Here is a 19856-nt window from a genome sequence, read left to right as displayed (position 1 = left end):
CTAGAATGTAGCAAAGAGTGTGCATTAATAATAGGCCAGGGATAAAGGACCATTTTCTAACAATTAAGATAGTACTTTACCTGTGCAGAGTCTGGACTTTGAAGCCTCTTCTAGAAGCTGCTGATGTGTTTTGTGTTAAGAGCGTTTGAATAACATGCATAAACAACATTTCTGTTGGCATAGTTATAATGAAATATGCAAATATGAGATATTATAAATTTTTTAGTGTTTTAAGTCCCGAGAGTAATTTTGTCTTTTCACTCCAGTCTGAAAAATGTGAAATATTCCTGAATTTCAGAAACATGCAAGATAAGTATTTGCAGTTGAAAAGTATGCAAGTCTTTGCAGATGAAACAGATTCCAGTTTAGCAAAGTGTTTTGAGTACGTGTATAATTGTAATCATAAGTATGTGGTGTGAGACCATTCACATATTGTGATATTTTGCTAGATTATGCCTTTATAGGAGAAATTTATTCTGTATAGCCAACACAATGTGAGTGACTATTACCTTCTGTAATACTGTAGATATCTGTGTTATATATAATGGTTTGAGAGAAACTCAAAGAACTGGAAATTCCTGGTAGGATAAGTTCTTTTCAGGGCATTATTGCTGTGTGAATAACTTTTGTGTAACAGCTGGCAGGCAGAAAATTAAGGAATTTACTTCTTACATACAAAAAAAACCCCGGTCTAGTTTTTCTAAAAACATTAATGAAGTCCTTGAAAGTGCACAAGGGAATGGTTCTTAGTTTTGTTGTGCAAATACCAGCATTCTCTATTTACATATTTGGTAATGGAATTGTAAACTAAAGACAACATGGAATCACCTTCTTAATTGTAGGTACTACAAGGCCAGTTTGCATCCTGAACTTGGGGAAAAAGCTAAGACTGAATTGCCATAGAAATCTTCTCTTTAGTGAGAACAACTCTTCAGTCAATGCACTGACAGAAAGTTGTATTGCTGTAATAAGCGTTCTTTCTTTCTCCTTTTTTTTGGCATTAAGTGGAAAAAAAAAAGAAACAAAAGCAAAAATTTTTAATTTAGATTTCATAGTAGTTAAATAATAAACATGGGTAGTGGGCAAATGAATCTATACCTGTTTATAATGCATATCGTTTTCTTCATATAGTTAATTACGTATTTGTTTGTTGTCTATATAGCTTTATAGAGTCAGTAGGTCTTCCAGCCAATTTAACAACTACTTGTGTTCACCATTCTGAAAGTTACACAACTTTGTACACAACATACATTAAATGTCTACACATGTATTTGCATTACAATGTCTTTATGTATGCAGTTGCTTCTCTCAAGAAATACTTCTGGAACACTTGGTTGTTGTCGTGGTTTAACCCCAGCCAGCAACTAAGCACCACGCAGCTGCTTGCTCACTTACCCCCCACCCAGTGGGATGGGGGAGAGAATTGGGGAGAAAAAAAAGCTCGTGGGTTGAGATAAAAACAGTTTAATAGGACAGAAAGGAAGAAAATAAATAATAATAATAATAACAACAACAACAACAATAATAGATAATAAAAAGATAGTGATAATAAAAGAATTGTAACGTGCAAAGCAAGTGATGCACAATGCAATTGCTCATCACTTGCCGACCGATGCCCAGTCAGTTCACGAGCAGCGATCCCCTCCTGGCCCAACTCTCCCCAGTTTGTATACTGGGCATGACGTCACATGGTCTGGAATACCCCTTTGGCCAGTTGGGGTCAGCTGTCCTGGCTGTGTCCCTTCCCAACTTCTTGTGTCCCTTCAGCCTTCTTGCTGGCTGGGCATCAGAAGCTGCAAAATCCTTGACTTTGTTGTTGCTAAGCAGTGTTCATACTGAAAACATCGGTGTGTTATCAACATTATTCTCAAACCAAAACATAACACTATACCAGCTACTAGAAAGAAGGTTAACTCTATCCCAGCCAAAAGCAGGACAGTTTAATCTGTGGTGATCGAAGCCCATAATATATTTAATGTACTTTTGCTTGTTTCTAATCTTATGAGCGACTACTAGATTTTTAGCTTTAATATTTGGCAAAATATGAGCCACTATTTTTAATGGAAGTCCCCAGCTTTAAAACATGCTTCAAGTCATCACACTGTGTAGGAATGATAACTTTGTGTTCTGAATTTTGTTAAAATAAATATATGTTCTTTTATGTATATATTAAAAAAATATTTCCTCTTTAAATACACTTATAAGATAAATATGTCGGTTGCCATCAAAACACCATGCAGTCCTAGGATATATTTGTGAAAGAAAGCATGTTTACAAGTGATTTTTTAGTATTTACTTTGACACTTGACTTAGTGACCTAAATAGTGTTCACTGAACACAAGTTTTTACATTCTGTGCAGACTCACAGACATGACAAGACATGCTGTGTATAACTAACGCAATATAGGAAGCTGTATTTAGTTGAAAGTATTATTATTACTGTATCACAATACATTTTACAGAGTAGAGACATGTATCACTCACTACCAGCTCTGCAGTGGATACAGGAATACTGAAAACTGTTGTAGAGCCTTTCATAATGTGGTGGCATTTGGGATTTCAGTGGCTGCCTGAAACTAGATGGCTGGTGTGGGTGATAGTATGTTATTGTGACTTGCTTTGGGCAAGCTGCACAATGCTTGGCTACAATTTCCTGCACATGCCTACAGTGCTTTCTAACATGGTACCATTTCTGTTAGTGCATCTTGGCCGTTCAGGTACTCTTGTGTTCAGGCACTGTGGGGAAATTCAGGTGGTACTGTAGACTGTATCTCAAAATAGAGAAGCTTCACGTTTTTTCTAGAATTTGTGAGCATGTTATGAAGATAGCAGAAAATCTTCAGGATTCTGATGTTCTGTTTGAAGAGCTGAACGCAGACTGCTGTAATACTTGACCGACTTGATGAGCTGTCATCCTAGATGGCAACAGAATGACTATAATATTAGTAAGATGAATACATCTGGGAATTGCCTTTGTTGAAAAGTTAATTCCCAGATACAGACTGGAGAAGTAATACTATTAATAATGGTACAGCTCAGATATTCCTGGATGTGAAGCCCATCAGATCTAATGAAACAGCTGCTGAAGCAGTAAGAGGTGATGCTGGTTTTGAATTGGTTTTGGCAAGCAGTGAGAATGCAGTAGAAGAGTTAGTCCTGGAAAATAACTGTGGACTGCAGCTGTGGATCACAAGTGGATTCACTTTAAATTAAATTTAAAAATAAATGAAAACAAGCCTGTAAGTGAAATATCTTAATTTCAAAAGAGCAGGTGTTAATGCATTTTGGTGTCAGTTACAGCCTAGTATATCAGAATTTAGTTGCTTAACTGTGTCAAGACTTTGTCAACTGGGCCCACTGCTTTTGCTGTGTGGAAACTTTCCCATGCAGTCCTCCTGATGGATTTGGCCACAGGATTTAAGAAGAGTTAGAGAAAAGTTAAAGGAATGTAGGAAGTAGGAGGAGGACTAAATTTGCTTTCAGCTACTATTTTGGCTAACGAATCTTCATGGTGAATGAGACTTTTGCCTTTTATTTTAGGACTTCTTACTCCCTCTCCCCTCCTTCTGTAATAACACAGAGTTCCTCTTAACTTAGAGATGGTCAAAATACCTGTTTTCTTCTCCTGTTCTCAGTTACACAGTGTATTTATCCAGAATCTGTTGGAGTTCCTGGTAGTGCAGTTCTTCAGAGGCTTGTGTTGTCAGCCCCCAGCCACCCCAATTTTTTGAAGCTGTGCTCCAGCATACACACTTTAGTTGGCTGGCATATGTCTTCTATTATTTTCCTTCTAAACTGGAGCATTATTAGTGTGAAAGCATAAAATAGTTTCTTAATTTCTTTCCTCTTGGTGTTCCCATAGATATTAAGAATGTATTTTCAGTGACTTTAGAATGAATTTTTTTTTTTTTACTTAGAAGCATTGCATTTTTTTCTTGTTGTTGTAATGTCTAACAAAGTGAAACTTTCAGTATTGCTAATGCTCATGAATTTTACACTTCTTTTTCTAATGCTGAATAATATATCTTGCCTTAACAAATACTCAGAACTTTGTGAAGGCATGTATATGATTTTTTTCTGTTTACAAAGGCTTCTTGGTAGGTTAAGAATTTTTTAACCAAGTTTCAAGCAAACCACAAATTGAACCATCTACCACGTAGTCTCACATAACCTGTGTTTACAAAATGTTATTAGCACATTTAAATTCCAGTGTATGTAATCTTAAGTTTATATGTGGATCTGTGCAAAGGTTTTAGACGACGTTTTATCTGCACAGGGCCTTCTGAGTGTGCTCACAATTCTCCTAACATGTAACAGGATGATGTCAGGGTAGAGGCTGGAGTTGTGGAGTCCCTGGTATGGTGCATATGGTCAGATGGGGCTGCAGGGGAACTGACTCCGGAACAGGCCAGCCCAGGCGGGAGGACAGTGTTCTGCAGCCACGTAGTGGAGCACCAGGCCAGGTGTTTGAAAAGCACAACTGATGGAGTTCCCTACTCATCTGGCAAGCTGGCCAGGTACGGAGTTAAGAGTCTTGATTTGTCAGCCTGTCTTACTAGGGGGTCACAATAAGCCAGAAATCAAAACAAGTACTGCTGAGGGTCATATGTGGAGTGTTTCACTGGGTGTTTTATGTGTGAGATACTCAGTTTCCGAGTTAGACAACATGAAGATGGAAAACACACAAACATTGTTTTGAAGGATTCAGCTGCAAGCATCAGTTCTGACAATACTATGATGTAAGTGTTGAATTGGAATGCATCGTGCCCTCGGGGCCAGGGAAAAAAGCCCTGAAGAGATTGCCGATGACACTGGCGAAACACTCAGATACGAAATCAAGTTAGAGGCAGCTTGTTGGTGTATGCTAGAACTTTGAGCAGAGCCTTGAAGCGGTTTGTTGAGTTTGACATTTCCAGGAACTAGTTAGGTTAACTCTTGGGACAGGGGTTTTGTAAGCAAACATCTATGAGATGAGTAAATGAGTTAGATCATTACTTGGGGCAGCTGCAGCGGCAGCTTTGTTAAGTTCTAGGCAGGAGTTTCATTCCAGAGTGTGGCACCAGTCTCTGCTGTGTGCAGTAGCAGCAGGTGAGTAGAGCGTAAGCACTTTGTCCCTGCTGAGAAGCAGCCTTCTCTGTGATTAAAATACTGCCTGCTATTAGGATTCATAAATGGATTTTCAAGTAACTGTAACAGGCATAGATTCATTATATAGGACTATAATGGATTGTCTGATAAAGATGTTAGCTTTTTAAAAAGGTTGCAGCTTTTGATTGGCACCACAAGTTAATGAGTTGTCCCTTGTAAAGAAGTTAGATGTACAACTGGGTAAACCACACCTGAGTGCAAGTACCAGTGTGTTGCGTGTATTAGGGAGGAATGTTATTGGAAGTCTGAGAGGGTTTTTTTTTTTAAGTTCAAAATCTTACAATAATAGGTAGCTTTTACATTTTTTTTCCCCTGCTGCCTCCAATATTTTTAGTTACTTTTATTGTTTTACCCAAGCATGGACTCCTGTTCTGAAAATTTTCTAGTTGGCATAGCATTGCCGCCATGGAATTCCTTAGTCTTTCAGATCAGGGTAGAAGTCATGTCAAATTAGGCTCAAAGAGACAGTATGCAACGATTCTCACTTAGGGTGACACAAACTGGAATATGGAGTAGTGTGAAATCCTTATTGCAGTAAGGATTTTGTCTCGTGATTATTTAGGATGTTGTTGTTGATGAGATTGCAAATAGGGAGAAGGGATGCAAGAGAATGAGCAGGAAGAGCCTGTCTGTCTTGCTTCATAACAGAAGGTGTTCAAGCTAACAGAATTGGTGCAAGTTCATGTTGTCAATCCCTTGCTAATAATGCTGCCAAAAAGACAGTTCCAAGAAAGATCAGGTGGAGAGCTCTGGTAGGAATGGTACCTGCTTGTCCTTCAGTCTAATACAAAGGTAAGGAATTGGTAGTTGGACTGTGGTGGTTGATGCTGCATCACTGTTTTGCCAGGCACTGGCTTAATATAGGTATTTGGCAAATCTACTGTGTCCTGGTATAGGGAGCCAAAATATCCAAATAAACCAGATATTTTATACCAATACACAAAACAGGTTGACAGATGCTAAGACAGTATGTGGTGTACTCTAAATTTTCAATCTGAGATCATCGTAATCTGAAAGTCTAGATGCTTTTGTATTCAAATTATCCACTTTCATGAGAAGCAGATTCAGAAGGTAGCAGAAATGTCCCCCAGACCTTAGCTTGAGAGTGGCGGTGTACTGTAAGCGCATTCAAGGCTACTGTTGATAGTAAATTCTGCATGCCACTAGCTGTGTCTAGTGTAGACTTACTTTCATTGGTATTTTTCCCCCAAATATCTGAAAAACAAGTCTAAAACTAACTTGACTGAATAAAAACCTGTGTTGTTATTTAAATAACTATTTTTAATGGACAAAAATATTAGCCATTTTCGTGGAACTTATTTTCTCATGGACCTGAATGAAACGAAATGACTTACTGAAGTTCTGTCACAGGAACAGTTTGATTTTCAAAGGGGTATTATCTTTTGATTTCCAACTCAAGGGATCCTTAAAGGAAGCAAGTTTTCAGGAAGCATTGAAATCACTTGCCATTCAAAAAGTAGCCAGACTTCGCATGTCTCTGGTTGCCCATGTATTTTCCCATATTTCAGTACTTTGCATATCCTGTAGTTCTAGCTATTCACCAGGTATGTGCGTGTGTTTGGGGTTTTGTTTGTTTGTTTGTTTGTTTGGGGTTTTTGTTGTTGTTGTGTTGGTGTTTGGGTTTTGTTTGTTTGGGGTTTTTTTCTTTCATTTTTCGGTTTTGTGGTTGTTTTTTTTTTCCTGGGGGTGGTGTTCTGTGTGTGTGGGTTTGTTTGTTTGTTTTTTAATTCAGCCTCTCAGAATAGAGGTGCGATCCAAGCTGAAAGGAGGGAGTGGCTGTAAATTGCCACTGGGTTTCATTGCATTTCAGTTTCTTGAATATTTTGGATCCTGTGTGCACTGGGCTATCACCAGTTCAAGATGCCATGCTAGCAGTGTGGAGCGCCTTTCAATGTTATGTACAGAAGGCAGTTTTCCTCATTACTCCATTCTCACCAAGGCTTCAGCATAGTACTTAGGTTTTTTCGTCAGATGTCTTTGAAACTTTTATATCCCATATACATTGCTTGTTTCATTAGTAGTTTTGTTCTGGTCCTTCATTTAGTTAGTTGCTTTAGTTCTTTTTTGTACATATTAGCTGCATCTTTCTCTTTCAGGGCCTAATCATTCAGTTGGCATGGAAATTAGAAGAGAAGATTGGAAGATTGAGACCTGTATTGTCGATGTATACCGCCTGTGACTTTGCTAAATTAAGGAAGCATTCTGAATTCCTAAAAACCTTTTTCTGTGATAAAAGTATGCATTTCTAGTTTATAGCTACAGATCTAAGTTGTTTTGAAACATGAGATTAGCCTTTTGTAACTATCTGATTATGAGCTTTTGCACAACTGTTTTTCAGTAATAGAAAAGCTCCATTTTATTATTCTTAAATTTCTTGTATGTTTAGAGCAAGACCTGTCTTTATGATAACTATTCTGCTGTTTGCATAGTAGCTGTATGCCAGACTGGTAAGATTAGAATTTAAGACTAGCAAAGCTCATTTACAAGCTAATTTACAAAGCTCCTTCTCAACACTAAAATTCCAGGTCATGCATTCTCTCTGCAGGAAACAAAAGGAGGGTTTGGAGGATTGAGGTCTGTACAACTGTCTGTAAACAGTCGGTGCTTATGTAGCATAAAGGAATCACAGTAAAGCAGTCTGATATGGTCTGGTTATTATGGTTGAAATTCAGTAATACAGTGCTGTTAAACTTGATAGAAATAGTGAAGCGTCCTCCCTCTAAATGAGCAGTATCTTAAAAGTAATAAGTGTATGTGTTAGAAGTGGAGAAGGTCTTTCTATTTGTTATGGGGTTTTTTTTGTTCGTTTGTTTTGTTGTTTGTTTGGTTTTTTCCTCAGCAAAACTTGATTAGTTTGGGGTGAAATAGGAAAGAGGGAGTGCTCTTTGAAGAGGTGGAACTTCGGTAAATTGAATAACAACAAAAAGAACTGAGAATTTAAGAAAGTAAAGTTGGTATTTGCTTTGGCATAGGGAAAAATTAGATCATCACTTAAGGTTGATTTGAATACTGGTTTCCTATGAAATATTTAGTAAGACATTTGTGAGAGCTTTGTGAGAGTTGTCAACACTGAAAAAGATTACAACTGTTGTAATTTGCAGAGGTCTTTTAATTCATACATAAAATTTTTCTTCCCTCCCGCCCCCATTTTCTTAATCAAACCAAGTGGAAAACGATGTAATTGTTTGGGTTTGGATAGGGAAGAAGGAAAGTAGATTTTGAAATTTCAGGGTTTCTGTGTTTGGCAGAACTGTCTTAACACATTTTAATAAAGTAGGTATTAACAGAGGAGCACATCTAGGGTATTCATATTGTTCAGCTCTGCTGGGACATGGCTTTAATAAAAAGCATAAGGTTCAGTATTTGTATTTTAAAGTATGAAACAACATGGATTATTTTATGATACATAAGACTTTTTTTTTAAATGCTTAAATAGCTATTCATTCTTGGTAGAATGGACAAGTTCAGAAAAAGATGATAATAGATTTGCAAACTGTATTTTAGGTACTATGTGTATTTCTGTATAGGGATTTTTACTTCATCTTATAAATATTCTTGTGAAATCTTATATTCAGTAATGGAAGTGTTTTATGCTAAGCTTAAGCTTTGACTCAGACCAACAAATATGAGGAAAGTAGATCTAGCCACACCACTGCTGAAGTCCCATTAGACAAGCTAAGGCAGCATAGCTTCTGCCAGTGTAGAAATAGCACATGTGCATCATCATCTTGCCATCCTCAGCTGTGTACACCTGCTGTTTCCCCTGCATCAGCTCTAGTATTCATCTGACCAGTATTCAGTTTGAAAAATCAGTGGAAAGCCAACCTAGAATCCTCTTCGTTTGCTAAATGAGCTCTCTGAAGAGTGAGAGGCTGGATGGTCAGAAGTAGGGAAGGTCAAGCTGTCTCTGACCTACTCCTTTAGGTCTTGATCATAAATGCACATATATTTAGGCTCTGTTTAAATAGGTTTGACTTACTTGATTAATCTGGTTAATTGATTTGATTAATCTGATTCAGGACTTTGTAAAGGCCATATCTTTTCCTCAACGTGTCTTTTCCTCAATTTCAACATCTTTTGATGATCTCATAGGAGTACAAAGCAAAGCATATGCTTGTGCATGTGTAGGAAAGATCAGTTCTAGATTTTTAGGTTTCCTTGTCACTTGATATCAGAAGTTAGACTAGTTTTGTGAAATCATCTTTTCAACATTGATCACCTCAATTACAGTACAAACTCATTCAAACCACGATGACAGTGATGATGACAGATTCAGTGATTTACTGAACTGTTTGAAAGACAACAAACAAATGCTGGTAGCAGATAGAAGACGACTTCTGCAGTAAGTAGTAGTGTTTTTAACTGAAAGTATTTTAATTGTTCCCATGATTCATTTTGCACCAGGGTAAATTGGAAATATTGTGGCACTGCATACTACTAGACTTTCACACAGTTCAGGATATTGTACAACTGTGTTCTTTCTCAGTATTTTAGAAGCCACTACTAAGTTTCTTTTAAAATACCAGTCACTAATGCGTACAGGTGGGAATTTAGCCTGGCAGAATACATAAGCCACTGGTATTTTTTCAGTTTGTAGTCACTACAATATTTTCTGGGTTCAGAATGGTCAGAATAGGGAAGAGATGCTGGTCAGTACATAGGTGTACGTAGTTCAAAACAGTGAGCCTTAAATAAATGCTTCTGCCACTGGAAGAATAAAATACTTTCTAGATTATTTAAACCCATGGATTTCTAGCTTTCACAATTGGAGATGAGTGTTGTATTCCAGTAAACCTTGTTTTTAAGCTGTGTTAGGCTATCTGCACGGCTATTTTGAGAAACCAGTACAGATATGCTTTAGAATGCATGGAGTCATGGGACGCATAAGACTGCATGGTACATTATTCACCAGGCATTCATTTTTCAATTGTACACTTGGATGTTTGGCTATGTTACTACAGCGTCATGCTTTTTAAAATCTTTTTATCAGTTATATTCCACAGTGTCTGTATTTGTCTTTTAAATTGCTTAACCCCCTACTATATTTAATATTAATCTCCCATGCAGAGCTTGAGCATGGTTCTGAACTGAGCTCTAACATGCTCTCTAGTGTGTACACACACCCACACCCACCCTAAAAAAACCCCTGTACTTGTGTTTTTTTTTTTTTTTTAAGTTATCCTAAAATGTTTAAGAAGTTCTCAAGTAAATGGTAATACAGAAAATGGAAATGGTCACATCTTATCTTTCTGTGTGTGTGTGATTGCTATATTCAGCAAGGTAACGTTCATTTATGGAGTGCTTAACAATTCATTGATATTGGAAGGAAATGATTTAAAAAAAAATAAAGCTTGAATAGCTGAAAGCAGATAATAAAGCAGAATAAAGCTATGGTATTACTTCCTGATGTAATGCAAGAAGGAAATAAAAGAATAAAACAGTTGTATAAATACTTAGGTCAGGCTCTCTAAATGACCATTTCAATGCAACAAAAAAAAAATTCTTTAGAAGGGAGGTGCACTATTCTATTTTTAGTTTTCCCCCTTAGAGTAGTGTCTTTGCTCATACGCTGAGAATCACCTTTTGTCATATAGAAACTATGGATTGTATTTGGTTTTGATCTTTGGATATAAGATGTAAGGTAAAGGAAAGAAATAGGATAAAAGGCTAAGGAAAATGTAGTGGAAGAGAAAAATTAGGATTTAGATTTAAAAACATGTGGGTAGGAGAGTGAGTTATGAGTTTTAAAAAGTTATAAACAATTTTATGAGATTTTACTTTTTTGCAGATTTTAAATTGGAACCTAATTTGCATAAATGAGGATTTTTCATTTAAACATAAAAACCAACCATATTTAAATGTAATCTTTAGTCTGTTAAAATCCCTAAACGCAAATGATAGTGCAGGGAAGATTTTTGCTGACTCCTTAATTCAGTCAAGAGTCTACGTAATACGGAGGGCACTATAGCAGTGGTTTACATAACATATATAGTACTTTGAATATCCTAAGTGTTAGTCAGACACAAATCATAGTTGCATGTGATACAGTACACCATGATATGCCTTATTAACTCTGAGATTTTTTCCTTTCTTCTGGAATGTACCATTTTCTTAAAAAAAAAAAAGTATTTGCTAACATTTTAAAGGTATGGTTATGTCACTGATATCTCATTTCATGAAAAAATTCCTAATTTAATGCATGTGAAATATTCCCCAGAGGTCAATGAGAATACTGTTTTCTTAGAATCTTTCTGATTCACCATGAGTTAATGACTTCAGTGTCTACTGACAAAAATTATACCAAAAGCTTGTATTTTTTCCTCATATATTAAATATTTTTAGCATATACAAAGAGTAAGATAAGTGTTTTAAATGATTTCCCGATTATACAATGTTTTTATTATGATTTAATTGACTTGAATTGTCAGTTTTCAGCACAATGAAAGTTGTAAATTTAGGTAGCTTTGTGATCTTGACATAATTTCATGAAGGGTTTTGCAGCTACATATCAGTGTGAAGTCAAGGCTACAGTGGGCCTTTTAAGCTGACTTTATATATTGGACTGCAGAAAGTTCTGAAAGTTAAGGTTTTTAATGCTAAATTAACTGTTAATTGATATAATTAATTTACCAAGCTGTTTGACTGTTTACTTTTGGTATATATAACTTGTGTGCTTTCAGTCCATTCTGTGTACAGTATATCAGCTTTTTTTTTTTCTTAAGGGGTTCGGAGGTATTTCCAATAATCATTAGCTGCAGCCATGGCTCAGAACTTCTGATCCTGAATTGTTGCCCTCGGTATCACTGAATTCTCTTACTCTTGTGTAATTGCTAGGGCTTGGTATACAGTTTCTCTTTAGGTCAGGCAAAAATAAGTAAGTGTTTTTCTGGACTTGACCTCAGTATGTGTATTGGTAATCTGCATAGAGTAATTTTTATGATGCTTCTACCTGCAGAGTTGGATGGCAAAAGCAAAAACTGATTTTGGTAAAATGGACTTAGTCACAAGAGGGCTCAACAGATTGCAATTTAGCTAGGGATTGTTGTTGAGAAATGTGAAGAAGTTTAATATCTAAATCCATAATTCCACATAACTGCATTTTCTGTATCGCCTAGTGTCAGTGTGACTCACATTTATGTTTTATACCACTTTGACTATTGTATCCAGTAAATCTCCATGTTTGTACAGTTTATTTTCTTTGGCAGTTCAGTTCTTGGGGGATGAAGGATTTAGTTGTACTACATATATTCAACCCCCCCCCTTTTTTTTTTAAATTTCAGTTATCTAGAAAAGTATGAAAAAGTCCATCATTTTGGGGAGGAGGATGATGAGGTACAACCAGGCAATCCAAAGCCACAACTTCCTATTGGTGCAATTCCAACTTCCTATAACTACCAGCAACACAGTGTGTCAGGTAAATATTTAAGGAAAAAAGTGCTATTTTTTCCATACATATACATATATATGTGTGTGTGTGTGTGTGTATTTTGACAGGGTACAGAAATAAGTGTGTAGATAAGTTTACAGTGTTATTAAAACCATCAAATCTGTAGGTCACTCAAATTGCTAATTTAATAGACTCAAAAACCTTTCCACTGTTAACCAAAACTAAATAAGAAAAGCTATTTCTCTTCTTTACAAATGTTTCTCTTTCTAATTAGCAGGGCTAAGTAGTTATCTTGAAAAAACACACCTTGAAAATTCGCAGATTGTGTTTCTGTCACATCAGTCATTTCTCTACAGAGCCAAATACCTGAATTGAGTATACGATTAATTAAGCTTTAAAATCTGAGGAATAAAGCACACGCGTAAGGAGCCAGAATCAACACCATTGTAATTTAGAGAACAAAGTATCAATCTTGAACCAATAAACAAATCGGAAGCTGGTGGACTCTGTGGAATGGATGTGTAATTCGTCGTGTAGAAAGCGACTCCAAATTGTATTACAATTCTATACTGCTTTAATTAAAGTTTGCATTTTCAAAGCTTTTGTTTGGGAGAACATACTGCAGTATTGCATTCTGGAGATGAGGAAGGAATTAATATCTAACTAGAAAGGTACACAGCTAAGTAGAATGTGTTCAGCATTTTGGCCAAAGACTAATGGAAAAAAATAAATTGAATACTGTAAAATCTTGTTAAACCCCAAAATACCTTATTACTAAACTTTTAAAAAAGTTATCATTCGTAATAATATTGCTTAATGTATCATCTGAATATTAAGTAGTTTAGCTGTGAAAACGTTGGTTTATGTTTTGTTTTTTGTTTTTTTTTTTTATTTTTTTTTTATTTAGATTACCTTCGTCAAAGCTATGGGCTGTCTATGGACTTAAACTCACCAAATGACTATAATAAATTGGTGCTTTCACTGTTATCTGGACTCCCAAATGAAGTGGACTTTGCAATTAATGTATGTACTCTTCTTTCAAATGAAAGCAAACATGTTATGCAGCTTGAAAAGGACCCTAAAATCATCACTTTACTGCTTGCAAATGCTGGGGTGTTTGATGACAGTAAGTATATAACAACATTTTTGCAACAGAAAGAGTCAATAGCTATTGTAGCATCTTTCACAACTGTTGATAATGAAAATGTTTATAATTTATTGCACTGTAATATACTTATATCTAGTTTTTCTTTTTACCTTGTCTGATAAAAACTAACTGTGGACATCACAAATGCCTTGTAAGTTAGGTAATTTAAAACAGTGTTGTTTAACAGTTTAGTAAAATGTAAGAATTAGTTTTTCAGTGATAAATTGTTCAAGATGCTCAAATTTACAGCATTGAATCTCCATCTGCTTGTAGTGTATTACTGCTTTCTTCTGAATTCATAGGACCATGCTGAGTTTTCATAATTCTTTTCTAGTAGCAGTCACAAATTTAAAAATTAAAAAAGGGCAGTCTGAAAACAGTGACCCACTAAGATTTTTATCCTGATACTTCACTACACATTCAACTGTAGTGAAATTCAGAATACAAAACTCAAGGGATAAAAATCTTAATCTGAGTTTCAGAATTACTTAATGTGTTAGCACATAAATTTTAAGAGAGACTCTTCCACCAAAATACTTCAGTATGTGAAATAAATTCTTCTGACTTGTTCAGTGTGACCTCCATGGCAAATTGTTCCTTGTTAACTTCTTGTTTGTTTTTCTGTCAAGGAGAGGGGAAAAAAATAAGTTAACCCAAACCATCCTAAAATCATAACAGCATAGCTCCTGTCTCATGGTGGTGAGGATGAAGTATTTACTGATTTTTATGTACTGATTTTTTTTATACACTGAATTTCAGAAATTACCACCATAAGAAATTGCTCAAATGAGCTTTTTCAGCTAAGTATATTTAAGTCTGCTAGTACAGATGATCATATCTGTTTGGGTATAAATCTACTTTGCATGTGTAAGCACAAACAGTATGGTATGTCAGATATTCTGCTTTAAAATTCTGGGGAAAAATCAGTCTTAGACATTGTATACTGTTTGGTGGGGTTTTTTAATCATTAGCATTTCTACATAATGATTTGTAGCTTCTCCCCCCAATATTTCATTAGTGTTCTCCAGCTTTTCTCTTAACTTTTTGATTTGTATCCATGCCCTTCAGGTATGGTTAGATCTTGGTCATTTAGTGTCTGCATCTAGCCCGGTCATAAGAACTTTCAAAGAAAAATACTTGAAAGGAAGCTAAAGGGGAAACTTAGTCCTGCATGTTCGTGATTCCAGGATGCTTGCTTTCTAGATTTTTGATTTTACCATCACTCCCCTGTTCTTTTGATGGAACTTCTATGGACTTAGGCATTTATGAATAATTTAATCAAGTTTTGAATTGCTATTTCTTTTTTTTTTTTTTTTGAATGTTGCAAAGGTAGAGAGTATTTTCTTGAGTGCTTAACTTGGACTCTGAGCGCAAGCTTGTTCCATAGCTGGTCTGTGGAATTAGTACTTCTTATTTTGAAAAATATTTGAGGTAAAGCCAAGAGGAATGACGAGCATGTAGTGAGCTTGGTCTTTTCATTCTCTGCGGAAAATTTCATTTTTATCTTACCTGATTATATCTTCCGGATAAATCCAGGGAGTGTCCTAGCGGCATTAGGAGGACTAATTGGGACAAACTGGGGAAAGAAAGGGTGTGTGTGTTTACTTATTTTTGAAGCATGAAACTTCAATTTGAAATACTTCATGCTTTTTTATTATAAATAATGAATGTAAATCTGTCAGGTTTGGTGATTAAATGAAATTTATAATTAGCAAATTCAGGTGGTATGAAAATAGTGTCACAATAATTTCAGGTGTAAATAAATGATAGCTGATTAACTCTGTTTAATGTGGGTTTTAGATTTGGCTTGTCTATAATTAAGGTTTTATCATTGTTAGTATTTATAATGCAGTGTTTCTAGGTAACATGAAAAATACATCTTCAGCTTCCCCCCTGCCCCCCCTAAAGATTGTGATGACAATTACAATTGCAGGTGATGGGGCAGCCCCAGGGGTTTGGGGGTATATATAGTATCTTCAATTTGGAGTGCTGCATAAGCCTTGGTTTGGATTCTATGAGTTGAAAGCTGTTATGGTCTTGGAATTGAGATTTGTAGCATTTTGCTCAAAACAATAAAACATAATGAACCAAAATGTTTAAGTGTAACTTAAACATGATTAGTTCATTACAGAAGTACTGTAAGGTAGAGTTTATTTTTGGACTGACGCAGTCTTTGAGTTGGATTGACTGAGTCTTCGCTGCTTTCAAGGAGTGATGATTAGAAAGTTTGTGGTAGTGGCTCCACCAAACACCCAAGAACATCCATTACACTTCCTGGTTAAATATTGACTTTGAATTGAGTGCTGTCAAAATCTCAGTGCTACTGTTATGTTTTTTAGAAAACATTAGTGGGAATTTGTTTAATCACTAAAGTAGTGTTTACAGCTTACACAGTGCACATAGAAAACAGTTGTTGATGTGAAGTTGAAAATTGAGCAGTCATCTTGTCTTCTGGAAAAGAGCTATGGAAAAGTTTCCCATGTGTTTTTTAAAGGGTTCACAAACTAGTCTAATTTTTATGGACTACTTATTCTCAATCTAAACTGTAAAACTGCAGTAGCAGTTAATTAAATGACTATAGAAATTTCAGTTGGTTTATGCAGGATTTTTTTTAATGAAAAGGAAACACTGGAAGAATCTGTAGTGTTGTTGAATATTTAGTTTACGGTTTAGTAAAAAGTCAAACAAAAATGTTCATTTAAAAAATTTTACTAAATTCTGCTTTTTGTGCTTAAAGCTTTAGGATCATTTTCTGCTGTATTTGGAGAAGAATGGAAGGAGAAAACTGATAGAGATTTTGTTAAGGTAATTTAAAAATTATTACAATAATTTTGAACTGCATATGGTGGGTATCAAATCCTTTAAAAAGATAGAAAGTTATAAGATATACTAGCATATGTCTTTAGAATTACTCTCAACTTTATTCCTTTGATTTAAATGTAATAGGACACTAAATCACAGTTGTCATAAAATGTTTGGATAAGCAGGAAGAAATGTGTTAAGACAAAACAGGTGTAGGCAAATGAATAAAGAGGTTCTGTGTTTCTTTTTGTAAGAAAGCTAATACATGTGAGGAAAAGGAAAACTGGCCAACATATTTAGCAAGAGAAAACAATGCACCCTTTTTTTTTTTTTTTTTTTAACTACCATGATCAGTAAAGAAACATTCTGGATTATGAAAATTAAGTCATAACATTAGAAGCATAGGACAAATCTAAGTAAGTGAGCAATGTTGCAAGTTTGTTTCAGTTCACCTGTTTTGCACAGGGCTTTTTTTTTATCTTTCCACTAGAGGGCATGATCTACTGTACAAGTAATGAAATGAGATAAAAATATAACTAAAGTTTCTTCGTATAAATGCTTCCTCTTTATTCTAGGTGAGCATTTTAAGGTGAATGAGAGCATGAAATATATTATAGCTGAGAGAGGTTTGACATTTCAGCATATTTTCTGTGATACACAATTTCCTTAAATTGCATTTCAGGTGATGATTTATGTGGCTAAAATAGAAGAAAGCTAAATTAAAATATATTTTGATAACTTACGCTTTTTATTAAGTAAAAATGCGAAGAGGTAAGCTGGTGAGTTCCTTATGAACTCATAGCTGGGTTTCTGCTCAATTTCTTAATCATCTCATATACTGAAATGTTTAGCAGTATTATAGAGAAATATTTGTTAGGAGTCTTTTCCATTTCTCTTTTGTTTTATTTTTATGTAACTCAATTTTGGGACAAGTTGGACCGTAGTAGTGTTAGTTAAATGATAAGTATTGCTGAAATATCAGTGAATAGATTCCCTAACCAAAATTTCCTAGGTAAAATTAAGAACAAAAAAGGTAAGCTCTCATATTTGTTAGTATATGAACTTGAAAGTGTGGTTCAAATGTGCTGAAAATAAGTGTGAAAAATTACGCTTCATAATCTTTGTTTTCCTTTTTCCATTGAAAAATATGTCCAGAAGTACTGTAGGTTGTGGTTTGGTTTGGTTGGCGTTTTTTTTGTTGTTTTTTTTTTTTTTTTAAAGCACTTAGCACTTCTGTGTTGACTTCACCCTAAACTGTCACAGACTGTTGTTGATCTAGAACAGCAACAAGTGCCATGTCTAGATCTGTAAACATTTAAAATTACACAGAATTCTAATTTATTATATGTTCATTAATTATATAAACTTAAGTAATTGTGATAGATAAGGACAGATGGTTCTGATAAATGTTTTTAACAAAGTGTTAAGTAGAACCACTGTAACTGCAATAAGGTTTACTAATAAGAAACTTGGATGCTCTCCAAGATCTATTTTTGAACATTACAATATGTATCGTACCACTCTGTAGTGAAATACTAATGAAAGTATGTCAGAAACTAACACCAGATCTAAAAATATCTCTAATGCCAAGAATCCAGATATTTCAGAACATCTTACTTCAAGCATTTGTTTGACCCTACTACTGGAAATAATTTATTTTGTATTGCAGCTGTGGCTGTGTCAAAAACAGAAATGGGGGGAAGCATTATGGGACTTCATGACATAGGAGAGAGAGAGAGATGGTTAGCAGGGTAGAGACTGTGTATCTGTTTTTTTAAATTTGCTTTTACATCTTTAAGATTAATTGTATGGCTATTGAACATGTGTACCTCCTTTCACTGTTCACATTATCTTTTTAAAAATTCTTCTTTATTTGGGTTTTTTTCATTTTGCTGCCAGTTGTTTGTGTCTTAATTTTGTAAGGTTATCATTCCAGTTTCTCTACTATAATGGCAAAAGATTAGAAATTTGTGTAAAGATGAAAATGGAAAAGAGTTTTTAAGTGGGAGAGGAAAAATGCAGAATTATGAATTAAAGCATAGTGATGGCATGAACACACGAATGTTAGAGATTCATAGAAAGTATGGTGGGGAAAGCAGTTTCTTAAACACGTGAATTCTAAACTAACAGGAATTGAATTGATAGAAATTTTGTTGAGTTTGTAAATGTTATCCTCAGACCGTAGTGGATTTTGCGCTGTTACCCTCGGACTGTAGTTGGAGGTTTGGGGTTGGAGGGGGCAGGGGGAGAGCTAAGAAATACTAGAAATCTTGAAGCTGTTCTGAAAATGATTTTCAGGGTTAAATTCCAGATTCATAGAGAAATGGTAAACTTGGATTCTTGGCAATTGAATGTCAGTTTCAATGTTGGTATGTCAGTTTTATGCAAAAAAAAAAAAAAAAAATTGAACTCCTAGTCTTTGTTAGCTGAAAATAGGTTTTCAAATGCACTGAAACAAATATAAATGATCTATGAGATATGTTCAGAATATTTGACATTTCATCTATATAGCTACTCTTATTAACTTTTTTCCAAGCTCTTCCTTCTGCTTCTTGAAATATATGAACATAAACTTGGAACTTTGCTTTTTATAGAGCCATTTAGTTTCTGTATTTCAGTGTCTTTATACAGATGTTGGGGGTAACTTTAGAATTATGTATGTATACTAAAATGTTTTGTGGAAGTTTTTAATGTTTGCTTAAAATGAGCTTGGTTTAATTTTTAGTCTCTTAATATTAGTATTTTTAAATTAGTTTTCAGTAAACAAAAATGACTATATTTTTTTCTTCGTTATTTTTTCTCTTCATTCTACTATACATTAGCACACTAGGAGTGGTACAGCGTCACCGTTAGTATTTCTCCCATCCTTAAATATGTACACAGTAACTGTTGGTTGGTTGATATTCAGTCAGCTCTTGAGTTCTGTATTAGTTTATCATAAAGAATTGTCAATTGTTTCAGCACCAATACTTTGATTTTATATTCTGTTGTTCTCTAATTTTTACTTAAAATCATTCTACTTTACGTATGCAGTATTGTGATTTTTTCAGAACAGTCTACTAGTTTGGTAACATCATACTCATGAGCAAAGGAGCTTGCCTGTTTAGTTGTGTCCTCCAGCATCACTACTGTTCCAGTTGAAGGTGATGATGAATACCAATGCGTTTTCTTGATACTAAACTCTGAGGGAATCAATTACCTTTTTAAAAATTTTGTCCCTTCCCCCCCAATTCTTACTGCATTATAAAAAACTGGAGAATTTGTAATTTCCATTATCTTATCTGCAGCGCTGCGTATTTTCTCACTTTCTACAGTGCTTCCCTCTAAACTGAATCAAATGTATTTACTTGT

General features: G+C 35.0%; 1 protein-coding gene across 1 annotated transcript in view; it reads left to right on the top strand.

Annotated features, from left to right (window-relative positions):
• ARID2 (AT-rich interaction domain 2) overlaps nucleotides 1-19856 on the top strand; it is a 107664-nt gene that overhangs the window by 49752 nt on the left and 38056 nt on the right. The window contains exons 4-6 of the mRNA XM_052788983.1: nucleotides 12450-12583; nucleotides 13464-13682; nucleotides 16441-16508. Of these exons, the coding sequence (XP_052644943.1) occupies nucleotides 12450-12583; nucleotides 13464-13682; nucleotides 16441-16508 (421 nt within the window). The remainder of the gene's footprint in view (nucleotides 1-12449; nucleotides 12584-13463; nucleotides 13683-16440; nucleotides 16509-19856) is intronic.

This window comes from Harpia harpyja, chromosome 6 (genome assembly GCF_026419915.1).
Source record: "Harpia harpyja isolate bHarHar1 chromosome 6, bHarHar1 primary haplotype, whole genome shotgun sequence".
NCBI lineage: Eukaryota > Metazoa > Chordata > Aves > Accipitriformes > Accipitridae > Harpia > Harpia harpyja.
This window is presented reverse-complemented; position numbering and strand designations above follow the sequence as displayed.